This window comes from Schistocerca piceifrons, chromosome 5 (assembly GCF_021461385.2).
Source record: "Schistocerca piceifrons isolate TAMUIC-IGC-003096 chromosome 5, iqSchPice1.1, whole genome shotgun sequence".
Classification (NCBI taxonomy): Eukaryota; Metazoa; Arthropoda; class Insecta; order Orthoptera; family Acrididae; genus Schistocerca; species Schistocerca piceifrons.
The window spans coordinates 76,000,836-76,014,944 of record NC_060142.1 but is presented as its reverse complement, the minus strand read 5'-3'; the positions used below and the strand labels follow the sequence as shown (position 1 = coordinate 76,014,944).

The 14,109-nt window shown below is 45.6% G+C and overlaps 1 protein-coding gene across 1 annotated transcript in view; it reads left to right on the top strand.

Annotated features, from left to right (window-relative positions):
* The first annotated feature begins 1,290 nt into the window (after positions 1-1,290).
* The window catches only part of LOC124798599 (RNA 3'-terminal phosphate cyclase), a 94,344-nt gene continuing 81,525 nt past the window's right edge, over positions 1,291-14,109 (top strand). Inside the window, exons 1-2 of the mRNA XM_047262067.1 lie at positions 1,291-1,481; positions 1,570-1,687. Of these exons, the coding sequence (XP_047118023.1) occupies positions 1,437-1,481; positions 1,570-1,687 (163 nt within the window). The 5' untranslated portion in view covers positions 1,291-1,436. The remainder of the gene's footprint in view (positions 1,482-1,569; positions 1,688-14,109) is intronic.

Here is a 14,109-nt window from a genome sequence, read left to right as displayed (position 1 = left end):
ACTGAAGCCATCGGCACACGGGAAGAGATAACTAACGTTGACGTGGAGCTCTACGAGTTTTGTGACGTCACTTCCTTCTGTTTCACTTGAGGAGCTATTTCTTCAGATTTTTCGGCGATATGTCGAGTAAAACCAATAGGAAATAAAAACGCTCCCTGCATCACAAAGCAAGACGCCATACTGTATTTGTCGTTTTAGTAGAAGCCCATATTCGGTGGGTTTTATGTTATATATTACGTTCTATGAATATAAAAATTTTCCCATTAAATTGTGGCAAGGTACCACAGCAACAAGTTTCGAACTATTTCAGAATAAAAACAGTCTTGGTTGCAAAGTTTCACCCTTTTGGGGCTTCATCAGATTGTGTAAAAGTAGCTAAATATGTAACCATTCCATTATAAAGCCATATAAAATTCAAAATGGAGTGGATATGTAATCTATCCGTCATAAAATCATATAAAATGCAAAGTGTACCTAGAGCACACCAGCTGACTGCGGCGTAGCAGTATAAAATAGGGCCATGATTACAAAATAAACGCTGTATGAGACGCATGCAGCAGAATGCTGTTCGCATTGGCACATACAAAAATATTATTGTAATATATGTGTGCAAGCCAAACGAGCACAGCACTGTGTACTGCTCATATGGCGTTTATTTTCTAATTTGGCCCTATTTTGTACCGCTGTCAGCTGGTGTGCTCAAGGTCCACTTTGCATTTTATATGATTTTATGGCAGATGGATTACATAGTCAATCACTGTTGCGTCCAATTTCTATTTTATATGGCTTTATGACGGATAGTTTACATGTGCAGCCACTTTTACACAATCTGATGCTGCCCCAAAAGGGTGAAATCATTCATTGATGTTAAATAACTTAGCAACCTAGACTGTTTTTCTTCTGAAATAATCCTATAAATATATGTTGTTTACGTCCATGTTAGACACCGAAGAGATAAAATGTTCTATCTCCTCGGTACACAACCGAGCGAGGTGGCGCAGTGGTTTGACACTGGACTCGCATTCGGGAGGACGACGGTTCAATCCTCCGTCCGGCTATCCTGATTTAGGTTCTCCGTGATTTCCCTAAATCGCTCCACGCAAATGCCGGGATGGTTCCTTTGAAAGGGCACGGCCGACTTCCTTCCCTAATCCGATGAGACCGATGACCTCGCTGTCTGGCCTCCATCGCCAAACAACCCAACCTTCTTCGGTACACACATCATTGATTCACTATTTCATCATTCCTATGTCTAGATTTCTTTTTGTTCATTATCTTTGGTATAAATGTTACTCCCGCTGCGGTTGACAGTGACAGTATTCGCCGGGTTAGGGGGTTTGGTGTCGGCGAGCGGAGTATGGGAATGTGTGGGTGGAAAAACAATTGTGCAGCAATATTGCGTTGATAATAAGATTTCTGTTGTTACTGCTTCCGAAATGGCAGCACAGCCAGTAGACATAGATGGTGGTGTTTTGGAAGGCGTAAGTAGGATCACATGGAGTTATAAACCTGTTATTTGTCATTTTAGAGTGCTTCCGATTGAGATTATTTCACATTTATCTGCTCTAGGGTGGCCAAATCTTGCGCCTAGCAGCGTCATTCAGTTACCTGACGAAAGTACCTATAAAGGTGAGAAATATACGCGCTGGACGCAGCAAGCCCGGTCTTATGGCCCAACACTTGAAGGGTAATTAATCGCAGTTTGCATATTAACACCTAACGAATCTGTAATAGTAATGATTTGAGGTAGTAACTTCCTCGCAATAGAGCGGAAGAGTGTTGATACCTCTGTTCACATGATCAATCGTGAGCACCATTTGCACAGTATCTTGTGAATAACCTGTGTACATAGATCATTTTACACTAATAAAGTTTTTTAAATTACCATTCTTTACTGTCACAATTGTAAGTTAAGTTATAATTATTCTGTTTACTTCTTTTTGTAATAATTAGAAAGATGACATCGCCTTTGGGAAACAATGAATTAACATACCTGTAAATTTCGTTTTGTTAGAACTGTAATTTTCTACCAGTGTTTACTATTTGATCCCGTTTCATAACCATACAACATACCTTCAGAAAAAGACATCCAAACAAATTTCAAAATTAATACGCCAACTTCGAAATCCCTGGCATCACACATTAACTGCCCAATAGTGACGTGAAAATTTGTGTATGCCCGGAGCGAATTCTCAATCAGCGAATAACTTTCTGAATGGTTCATGCAGCTGCGGATTATCAACTATGTGTGTTCCTTCACAGTTTACGTTAGATGGTAACATTGTTTCTCAGAACAGCTTATCTTGCAGTATATACCCTTTTGATTTCTTTACTCGGTTTAAGTCCTTTGCTGCCTCTGACTGTAATACCATTGGAAAACGCAAACGGTAATTTCAATGAAAGCGAAAACATAATGGAAAACTGAAATTCAGTATATTTTGTCTTCCTGTATATAAATAGAAAGTCAGGAGGTATGATTTCTGAAATAGTGTAAGGGACCAATCAAATTAAAGCAAGCCAGGTTGAAAGAAGTAAACTGTTTATTATTTCAAAAAGTAATCGCAATAACTGTCGAATTTATCCCAGTGTGAGACTAGATGGTCAGTGCCTTCACATAAAAATGTTTGCATTTTCCAGTGGAACTATGATTTAACAAGGTGTGCATCTCTTCATCTGAAGCAACTTAAAAGCCATGTCTTTCTTCAGTGCTTCAAAAATATGGAAATTGCATGGGGAGAGATCAGGACTGTACAGGGGGATTTGTAAGGGCTCCATAGTAAAATTCCTGCCTTGTAATCGAACATTTAGATGGAACCAACATGTTGCCAAGGTTGTTTTAAGTGTACTGAAGTTTCACTAGGAAGCCCTTACACATCCTTCATACAGCCCCAAACTCTCCCCACACAGTTTCCATATTTTTGAAGCCCTGAAGAAAAACATTATCGACTGTCTATATACTTTGTAGAGGTTAATACCTGGGTACAATCATGGTTCTGTAGTATAGTGCGGTCTTCAGTGCTTAATATTCAGTGATATGCCTTTGAAACTGGTGTTGATCTCTTATTTTAAGTAAATTGCATAGAATTCCTCATTCACATCTAGAATTCTAAAGTATTGTCTTATTTCTTCAGTGGCATCATTGTCTCCTGTGGAATATGATGCCGGTGTCAAATCCTATTTCTTACGCAAAGCAACATTAACTGGTGAAATGACTGTTGTTTATGTGGCTTCCAATCATTATTCCACTAAATAAAGTTTCTAATCTGTGAAAAAAAAATATGTTCACTAATACTTGCACATGCTGAACTATTAACAAAAGGTGCTTCCCCCTTCAGCAGTACTAATAAAAACCTCACCCCCATAATGAAGTATACATTATGTTGTTAGTGGAAAAAGAACTGATGAACTACTCAAATAAAGTGGAGGAAAAAGCGATGGCTTTTGTTGCATTGCATCTTGGTACAAAATAAATTTCTTTGCTGTGTAATTGTTCTCAGTTATTTAGATATCTTCAAATAATGTTTGGAAGCACTTTACATTTTAGTAACTAAAGAATAAAGGAGTTAAGGGAGTTTGTTCACTGTTACATCTGTAACAAATTAAGTGGAAATGTTTGCCTCATACCCTTGATTTTATATTTAATGAGAGAGAAAGTATACGTTTTTAATTAGCTATGACAAAATTGCAGTGAAGATAGTGTGCAACATATTACAGCTGGCAGAAATTTCTGATGACACAAATAATTCCAAACCTGTTCCTGAAAAGATGTTCGACACATTTCAGAACTTTGGAAATATTAATGAATTCAATTCCTTGTCTCCCTGCTAAAGTGATCTCATCAGCAGGTATCAGTGGAGTAATGACAAGACAGGATGTGAAGCAATTCTTTCTTTGAAATCATAAAAGCTCAGTGCTTTGAATGATTCGGTCTTGCTGATACACACTCGAGTGAGCATTTTCCATGTGTCCTTTGATTATTGCTACAACTGCCATCAATGCACCCAAGACACTGGAAGGTTTCCCAAGCAGATTGGACACTCCTCCTTTCTAGCAACATTTGATGACCATCAATTTCCTAGCATCGATGATAAAGTCACTCATGTTACGGAAGTTATTCTTACAGCTGCAGAACGTACAGTACCTTCTACCTCTTCTTTGCTCCGGCATCCCGCCAGTTACTTGGTGGAATGAGGCCTGCCATGACACAATACGGAATGGAGACGTGCACTTCACGGGGTTCCGTGTGTGATGCCGTCGCATCATACATGATAGCAAGAAGGCAAGCTGGAACTTCTTTACCAGCTCCTTTAACACTTCCACTCCCTCATCAGTTGTTCGGAGGTGAATCCGACAGATATCTAGCCTGTCCGGTTTTTCCCTGACCTCTGGGCTGTCACGCAGGATACCTTAGTGGACTCAGTCGCAATCTCTAATTCACTGGGTTGAAACTTTGTTTCTAATTACCCACCAGCTTTTCTCCCAAAGAAACGGGTAGTGGAAGAGCAACCTCTTGCTTTTTCCTCTCAAAATCGTGAAAGCAGTAATGCCGTTTTTTCAATGCGGGACCTTAGACATGCATTCTCCTCGTCTGCTCCGGGATGACAGTATTCACGTCCAAATGTTGGTGCACCTAGTCTTTGCTGCCCCTTCGCCTTTATAATTGACTTTGTGTTGACAGTACCTTTCTCCAAAGTTGGTGGAAAGCTATCGTCATTCCTGTCATCTCCCCTCCAGCTATTGCCCAATTTCTCTCATGAGTAGTGTTTGTAAGGTTTTGGAGCGTATGGTAAATTGCTGTTTAGGCTGGTGGCTGGAGTCCCAAAACCTTTTAACAATGGCCCAATGCAGTTACTGAATGCATTGTTCCGCAATTGACCATTTTGTTGCTGTCTCCACATATCTCGTGAACAATTTTCTCAAAAACGCCAAACGGTAGCTATATTTTTTGATCTGGAGAGTGCATACAATACCTGTTGGAGGACTGGCATCCTCCGCACATTGTTCTCTTGGGGCTTTCGATGTTGGCTACCCCTATTCATTTGTGAATTTATGACAGAGTGCACATTTAAGGTGCGGATGAACACTACTCTATCCCTACTTTCTTCCAAGAAAGTAGTGCCCCAGGCATTATTTGCCATCGCTATAAATCCAATTATACCTTGTCTCCTTCCCGATGTCTTGGGGCTCCCTCTTTGTCAACGATTTTGCATCTACTACAGCTCTCAACACACAGGACTTCTTGAAAAACTTCAAGGATGTCTCAATTGTCTCCACTCACGGAGCTTCGAAACTGGCTTCTGACTTTCTCCCAGTAAGACTGACTGTGCAAAAGTTATGGCGTCGTATGGGGAAATGCAAAGGCTCAATCTAGATATAGTAGGGGTCAGTGAAGTGAAGTGGAAGGAAGACAAGGATTTCTGGTCAGATGAATATCGGGGTAATATCAACAGCAGCAGAAAATGGTATTACAGGTGTAGGATTCGTTATGAATAGTAGGAAGGTAGGGCAGAGGGTGTGTTACTGTGAACAGTTCAGTGACCGGGTTGTTCTAATCAGAATCGACAGCGAATACCTTGTTCAAGAATCACAAGAGGAGGAGGTATACTTGGAAAAGGCCAGGAGATACGGGAAGATTTCAATTAGATCACATCATGGTCCGACAAAGATTCCGAATTCAGATACTGGACTGTAAGGTGTACCCAGGAGCAGATATAGACTCAGATCACAATATAGTAGTGATGAAGATTAGGCTGAAGTTCAAGACATTAGTCAGGAAGAATCAATACACAAAGAAGTGGGATACGGGAGAACTAAGGAATGACGAGATACGTTTGAAGTTCTCTAACGCTACAGATACAGCAATAAGGAATAGCACAGTAGGCAGTACAGTTGAAGAGGAATGGACATCTCTAAAAAGGGCCATCACAGAAGTTGGGAAGGAAAACATAGGTACAAAGAAGGTTGCTGCGAAGAAACCATGGGTAACAGAAGAAATACTTCAGTTGATTGATGAAAGGAGGAAGTACAAACATGTTCTGGGAAAATCAGGAATACAGAAATACAAGTCACTGAGGAATGAAATAAATAGGAAGTGCAGGGAAGCTAAGACAAAATGGCTGCAGGAAAAATGTGAAGACATCGAGAAAGATATGATTGCCGGAAGGACAGACTCAGCATACAGGAAAGTCAAAACAACCTTTGGTGACATTAAAAGCAACGGTGGTAACATTAAGAGTGCAATGGGAATTCCACTGTTAAATGCAGAGGAGAGAGCAGATAGGTGGAAAGAATACATTGAAAGCCTCTATGAGGGTGAAGATTTGTCTGATGTGATAAAAGAAGAAACAGGAGTTGATTTAGAAGAGATAGGGGATCCAGTATTAGAATCGGAATTTAAAAGAGCTTTGGAGGACTTAAGGCCAAATAAGGCAGAAGGGATAGATAACATTCCATCAGAATTTCTAAAATCATTGGGGGAAGTGGCAACAAAACGACTATTCACGTTGGTGTGTAGAATATATGAGTCTGGCGATATACCATCTGACTTTCGGAAAAGCATCATCCACACAATTCCGAAGACGGCAAGAGCTGACAAGTGTGAGAATTATCGCACAATCAGCTTAACGGCTCATGCATCGAAGCTGCTTACAAGAATAATATACAGAAGAATGGAAAAGAAAATTGATAATGCGCTAGGTGACGATCAGTTTGGCTTTAGGTAAAGTAAAGAAATGAGAGAGGCAATTCTGACGTTACGGCTAATAATGGAAGCAAGGCTAAAGAAAAACCAAGACACTTTCATAGGATTTGTCAACCTGGAAAAAGCGTTCAACAATTTAAAATGGTGCAAGCTGTTCGAGATTCTGAAAAAAGTAGGGGTAAGCTATAGGGAGAGACGGGTCATATACAATATGTACAACAACCAAGAGGGAATAATAAGAGTGGATGATCAAGAACGAAGTGCTCGTATTAAGAAGGGTGTAAGACAAGGCTGTAGCCTTTCGCCCCTACTCTTCAATCTGTACATCGAGGAAGCAATGATGGAAATAAAAGAAAGGTTCAGGAGTGGAATTAAAATACAAGGTGAAAGGATATCAATGATACGATTCGCTGATGACATTGCTATCCTGAGTGAAAGTGAAGAAGAATTAAATGATCTGCTGAATGGAATTAACAGTCTAATGAGTACACAGTATGGTTTGAGAGTAAATCGGAGAAAGACGAAGGTAATGAGAAGTAGTAGAAATGAGAACAGCGAGAAACTTATCAGGATTGATGGTCACGAAGTCAATGAAGTTAAGGAATTCTGCTACCTAGGCAGTAAAATAACCAATGACGGACGGAGCAAGGAGGACATCAAAAGCAGACTCGCTATAGCAAAAAAGGCATTTCTGGCCAAGAGAAGTCTACTACTATCAAATACCGGCCTTAATTTGAGGAAGAAATTTCTGAGGATGTACGTCTGGAGTACAGCATTGTATGGCAGTGAAACATGGACCGTGGGAAAACCGGAACAGAAGAGAATCGAAGCATTTGAGATGTGGTGCTATAGACGAATGTTGAAAATTAGGTGGACTGATAAGGTAAGGAATGAGGAGGTTCTATGCAGAATCGGAGAGGAAAGGAATATGTGGAAAACACTGATAAGGAGAAGGGACAGAATGATAGGACATCTGCTAAGACATGAGGGAATGACTTCCATGGTACTAGAGGGAGCTGTAGAGGGCAAAAACTGTAGAGGAAGACAGAGATTGGAATACGTCAAGCAAATAATTGAGGACGTAGGTTGCAAGTGCTACTCTGAGATCAAGAGGTTAGCACAGGAAAGGAATTCGTGGCGGGCCGCATCAAACCAGTCAGTAGAATCCGGAAGGGAAAAAAAAAAAAAAAAAAAATAATTTGAGTTTTATCAGCTTTCGCTACATCTAGGCCCTGTTTGTCGCAGGGGGTTCACAAGTCTTTTGTGGATATGTGTGTGGCGAGCATGGGACCCCAAGCTTGAACGGCTCTCTTTCCTTTCCGGGTTGCATACCTCATCCTCGTCCCTCCCGCAGCCTCTTCCCTTCCTCTTATCCTTCTGTTGGGGAGTATGTTTCATGACTACGTCCGGAGATGGATGCTTGTAACCCGAAGACATAGTTTCTGTTCTTTGCTCTCTATGTCAAAAGTCTCAGTCGTGCCTTTGTCCTTCTCTTTTCCTTGCTTTTTCTCTTTACCTTCTTCTCCACTGCGGTGTTTGATACCTCTCTTCTTTCCTTTTCTTTGTTCCTTCCTTTATCTTACTTTCCTCCCTGTGCATGTCTGAAGGCCGACCCACGCGTTCCCAAGCATAGACGGTGACAGGGTAACGTGTAATTCCATGGCCCCCCCCCACCCCAGGGGGCCCACAGTCCTTTTATGGGTATGTGTGTGGCGCTCACTGGGCCCTGAGCTATTGCAGTTTCCTTTCCTTTCCAGGCTGCATTACTATCCCTGTTCCTCTCCCTCCTATGCTATTGTTTAATTTGCTGTTTCCATCTCCTTTTTGGCGTTTTTGGTCCCCTTGGGGTTTGACCTCCATTTCCAAAATTTTCCGTTTAGTGTGAGCCATTTGGGGATGAACTCCCTACCTAGCTTCCATGGTGCAGGTTCCTCTACCCCTCCCCTTTCCCTTTGCATCCTGCCCCCCCCCCCTCCCCCGCTCGTTTGGTTACCAGCACAGTAGCCAGTGCATGTTATGGGTCTGTTAAGTAACCACTTGGCTGAGCCCCTGAAACCACAGGGATCACACTACTAGTACCTGAGCTGATAACGCCTTCTGTATGCCCAGGAGTCAATGCTCATCACTTTGGGGCACCAGAACTCCTGGCAATGGCCGCCACGCCAGACGGCCCTTGCTGTGGCTGGGTGTCTCCCACAGGACGAGCCCCTGATCGAAGTGAGTGGTACTAGGGCGGACGCCTTGGGCATGAGGCGACAAAGGCTTCACCATCATGGCCATTCTGTGGCCGTCCTAAAAGTGGTAACAGACGTGACACTCATTCTTCCAATCCTTCGGCCTTCCCCTCCCTGGTCACCCCCTGGGTGGAGGGTCAGGCTCTGCGGATTGATCTGAAACCTTTCCCTCGGTACCTGGTTTGTACCAGGACAGATGGTGGAAGTTTTTCCACGACCAAGCCTTTGTTTTTCGTGGAGATGATTGAAGATAAGTATGTCAGAGTGGTATCCATGAGTAACATGTGGTCCAGTGCCCCACCCATCTTTGAACTCGGGACAGGGTGTTATTTTCCACTGAGATTTTCTTCTTCAAATTGATGATGCGCTCCTAACCTCCAGCAACAAGGGGTTAGATTTATCCGCCGTGTGCAGCAAGGCCCTCCAAGCAATTGCACCCCCGCTGCGCCTTTATCCTGGCCTTCGAGGGGGATGTCCTCCCAGAGGAGGTCAAGATCATGGTGTATCGGTGTGATGTAAAACCTTGTATTCCACCACTGATGAGATGCTTTAATTGCTTACGGTTTGGACACGTCTTCCCACTGCACCAGTAATCCCCTCTGCGATGACTGTGGATCCCCCCCCCCCCCCCCCTGCCAGTGTGTGTAAATTGTCACGGACAGCATTCTCCACACTCACCTTCATGCCCAGTGTTTGTGAAAGAAAGAAGGATTCAAGAGTACAAGACCTTAGATCAGCTCCCCTACACTGTGACTTCTACTTTTGCTTCAGTTACATCCATTCCCCCTCCTACGCCCTCCTCTTCCCCACCTCACCCCATTTCCCCCATGCCTTCAGCCTCCTCCTCCCTCTCCCACTCCTCCTCCCTCTCCCACTCCTCCTCCCTCTCCCACTCCTCCTCCCTCTCCCACTCCTCCTCCCTCTCCCACTCCTCCTCCCTCTCCCACTCCTCCTCCCTCTCCCACTCCTCCTCCCTCTCCCACTCCTCCTCCCCTCCCCGTCAGTACCCATACCCACCCCTTTGGGTGCTGCTCCCCCTCCTCCCCCGGAGAAGTGCTCCCCTCCTTCAGCGGCCGCTGGCACTGGAGCTCTCTCCTGGGACTCCTCTTCCCGGCACCTCCCAGAAAAGCGATCTGCTGCCCCACATCGGCAGTGTGATCCGCGGCCGGTGGGCATCAAGATTACCCGGTATAATTCTGTGCCCGACCTCACTGCAGTCTGCCCTTCTCTTCCTTCACAAGAGGAGAAGCAGAAACACAAGAACAAGGACAAGGCCCCTGTGGTACCCCATGAGGTGCAGCCTTCCCTTCCTCCAGTCAATGAACCAACAGAGTCTGACCCCACCTATATGGATATTAGTCCATCCTTATTGGTAACGGATGGCAACTCAGCGGCGTGGCTGACTTGTGTCTGTTCCCTTCCCATTTGGACTCCTGCTTGAGAATCCTCCAGTGGAATTGTAACGGATATTTGTGTCACCTTCCAAAGTTGCAGCCCCTTCTTTCCTTCTACTCTGCCGCTTGTATTATGCTCCAGGAGACCCATTTTGTCAATTCATATTCACCTGCCCTTCGTGGGTCCCACGTTTTCTGTAGGAACCGAATTGGCCCCTTGCGGGCTTCTCGTGGTGTTTGCACCTTGGTCCGCAAGGACATTGTTAGTAAATGGGTTCCCCTCCATACCATTCTAGAAGCAATTGCTGTGAGGGTCCATCTGGCCACTCCAATCACAATCTGTAATCGCTACCTCCCACCTGACAGGCCGTCCACATCCCCTGCCCTAACCACCCTTCTTCAACAACTCCCTTCTCCCTTCCTGCTACTAGGGGATTTTGATGCCCACAACCCTCTTTGGGGTAGTTATACGACTACAGCTCTGGGCAGGACAGTTGAAGCTGTTCTGGCAGGTCTTGACCTGTGTCTACTAAACACGGTGCTCCCACACACTTAAGTGTGGCACATGACACTTTCTCTGCCATTGACCTCTCCATCTGCAGTCCTGGCCTTCTTCCCTCCATTCAGTGGGGCGTCCATGATGACTTGCATGACAGCGACCATTACCCAATTGTTTTGACCTTCCTTCAGTGTCTCTAATTCCATCACCCTCCCAGGTGGGCCATCTCTAAGGCTGACTGGGGTGCCTTCTCCTCTGCTCCCCCCTGCCCCCCTCTCCCCCCTGTATTACCACAGACTTTGACTACCGCCATCCTTTCAGCAGCTGTTTAAGCAATCCCTTCTTCCTCAGGTTCCTCCTGCTGGAAGATGTCCCTTGGTGTTATCTGGAAATTGCTGCAGCCATAAAAGACCACCGCCATGCTCTTCAACACTTCCAGCAGCGCCCTTCTACTGCTCTTCTTCTGGTCTTTAAATGACTACGTGCCCAGGCCCACTACCTAATCAGATTTCAGAAACAGGTTTGCTGGGAACGATACTTAGCTGCCATAGGGCCACACACTCCCTATTACAAGTCTGGGCGAAACTCAGGTGAATTTTTAGTCACCGACCTCCCACCGGGGTTGCTGGAATTTCTGTGCATGGTGTTGTCCTTACCAATTTGGACTTTGTAGCAGAAAATGCCGCTCAACACTTTGCTCAGGCTTCAGCATTGGCTCAGTATCCGCCCACGTTCCTTCTCCTGAAAGAGTGCTCAGAACGACTGCCTTTGTCTTTTGTTTCTCGCTGCTCGGAGCCATATAATGCCCCATGTAGCGAGTGTGAGTTTGCCAGTGTCCTTGCCCTTTGTTCAGACACAGCTCCTGGACTGGATCGAATACATAACCAAATGCTCCAACACTTACTGATCCTCTTCAACCATCTGTGGAGTGAGGGAGTCTTCCCTATCCAGTGGCAGGAAAGCATTGTTGTTCCAGTGTTGAAGCCAGGGAAGCTACCTCTTCAGTTGGATAGCTACCGTCCAGATAGCCTTACTAACTCCCTCTGCAAGCTCCTTGAGCGCATGGTGAGTCGGCGGCTATTTTTGATCCTTGAATCCCACGACCTTTAGTCATCGACTCAAGGTGGTTTTCACTGTGTCCGCGCTACGGTGGATAACTTAGCCCACCTGAAGTTTGCTATCCGGTCGGCTTTTGCCCATCGGCAACACCTCCTTGCAATATTCTTTGATCTGCATAAAGCCTATAATACCACTTGGCACCACCACGTCCTCACCACCCTTCACGAATGGGGCTTTCGTGGTGCTCTGCCCGTTTCTATCCGTAACTTCCTTCTTGTCGCTCTTTTCGGGTCCAAGTTTTCTCCTCCTACAGCACTCCCCATTGGCAAGAAAATGGGGTTCCACGAGGTTCTGTGCTGAGTGTCCCTCTCTTTCCTATAGCCATTAATGGTCTGGTGACAGCTGTAGGGCCAACAGTGTCCCCCTCTTTGTATGCTGACGATTTTTGTATCTATGTCGCTTCATCCGTAATGGGCGCTGCAGAACGCCGTCTACAGGGGGCAATCAGCCAGGCACACTCATGGGTTCTCTCCCATGGCTTTCAGTTTTCGGCGACCAAGTCATGTGTCATGCATTTCTGCTGTACGGTCCATCCCCATCCGGAATTGTTCCTTGATGGCCAGCCCCTCGAGGTAGTGGACACCCATCGCTTCTTGGGTCTGGTCTTCGATGCCCAGTTGACATGGCTCCCTCATCTTCACCAGCTGAAGAGGATGTGCTGGTCCCATAAGTGTTCTTAGATGTCTGTGCACTACCACCTGGGGTGCCGACCGCTCTGTTCTCATGTGTGTGTATCAAGCGTTGGTCCAGTCTCATTTAGACTATGGAAGTCCTGTCTGTGGTTCTGCGTTGCCTTCGCCATGGCAGATACTAGACCCCATTCACCACTGTGGGGTCCGACTTGCGACTGGTGCCATCCGGACTAGCCCCATACTTAGCCTTCTCGCAGAGGCGGGGATTCCACCACTCCGATTTTTTTGCCAACACCACCTGATATCTTATGCGCTCTGCATTCGCTGCACCCCAAAGCACCCTAATTATGGTCCCCTGCATCCAGACATGGAGATTCCTCTGCTGCAGCGGCGGCCACGATGTGGGCTTACCGTGGCTGTCTGCACTCAGTCGCTCTTTTCTGAGCTCTAGCAATTCCCTTGACCGCTTATGCATGTACCCCTCTGTGGTGCATCTCTCGGCTGCAGCTCTCAATCGATTCAAAGAATTCTGTCTCTCCGATGACTCTTCACCACCAGTTCTACTGTCTTCTCAGTTCTTTTCAGGTTTCAGAAGTGATCTATAGTGATAGCTCCATGGTTGCTGGTCGCACTGGTTTTGCTTACACCTGTGCACGACACTTGGAAATTCGTTCCTTGCCAGATGGCTGTAGTGTCTTTACTGCAGAATAGTTAGCCATCTTGAGCGCACTGGACCATATCCACTCCTGTTCAGGACTATCCTTCGCTATCTGTAGTGACTCATTGAGCTGTTTGCACATTATCGGCGAGTGCTTCCCCCGCCACCTGTTTCTCATCGCTATCCAGGACTCCCTTTCTCTCCTTCCTCAACTTGGATGCTCGGTGGTTTTCATTTGGACCCCAGACCATGTTGGGATTCGTGGCAATGAACTTGCTGCTCAACTGGCTAAATCAGCTACTACCAGGCCATCTCTTCCTATTTGCATTCTGGAAATAAACCTTTGCTCAGCATTACATCATCAGGATTTGCGCCTTTGGGATGCAGAATGGAACACTCTTTCTTCGCCAAACAAGCTCAGGGCAATTAAGGATTCTACAACTCCGTGGTGGTCCTCCTTCCGGATCTCTCGTAAGGCCTCTGTTGTCCTATGCTGGCTCCGCATCAGCCAGACGTGGCTGACTCACGGTTATCTCCTCTGTCGTGAGGACCCCCCTTTCTGTCATTGTGGATCAATGTTGACTGTGGCTGACATCTTATTGGACTGCCCCAATTTAGCCACCCTGCGACGGACTTTAAGCCTTTCAGACTCGCTACCCCTGGTGTTGCCTGACAGTGCCTCAGCGGCGGATCTCATTTCCCGTTCTATTCATGATGGGGGTTTTTATCACTTCATTTAAGGGAGGGACCTTCCACCTTATCGGTGAGTGGAGGGGCTGGTTGGCTCTCTTGCTGCACCCTTCGCCCCGACTGGATTGGCTTCAACTGGGTTTGGTGGTTCATCCCGGCCCTCAGCTTTCCCACTCCTTTCGT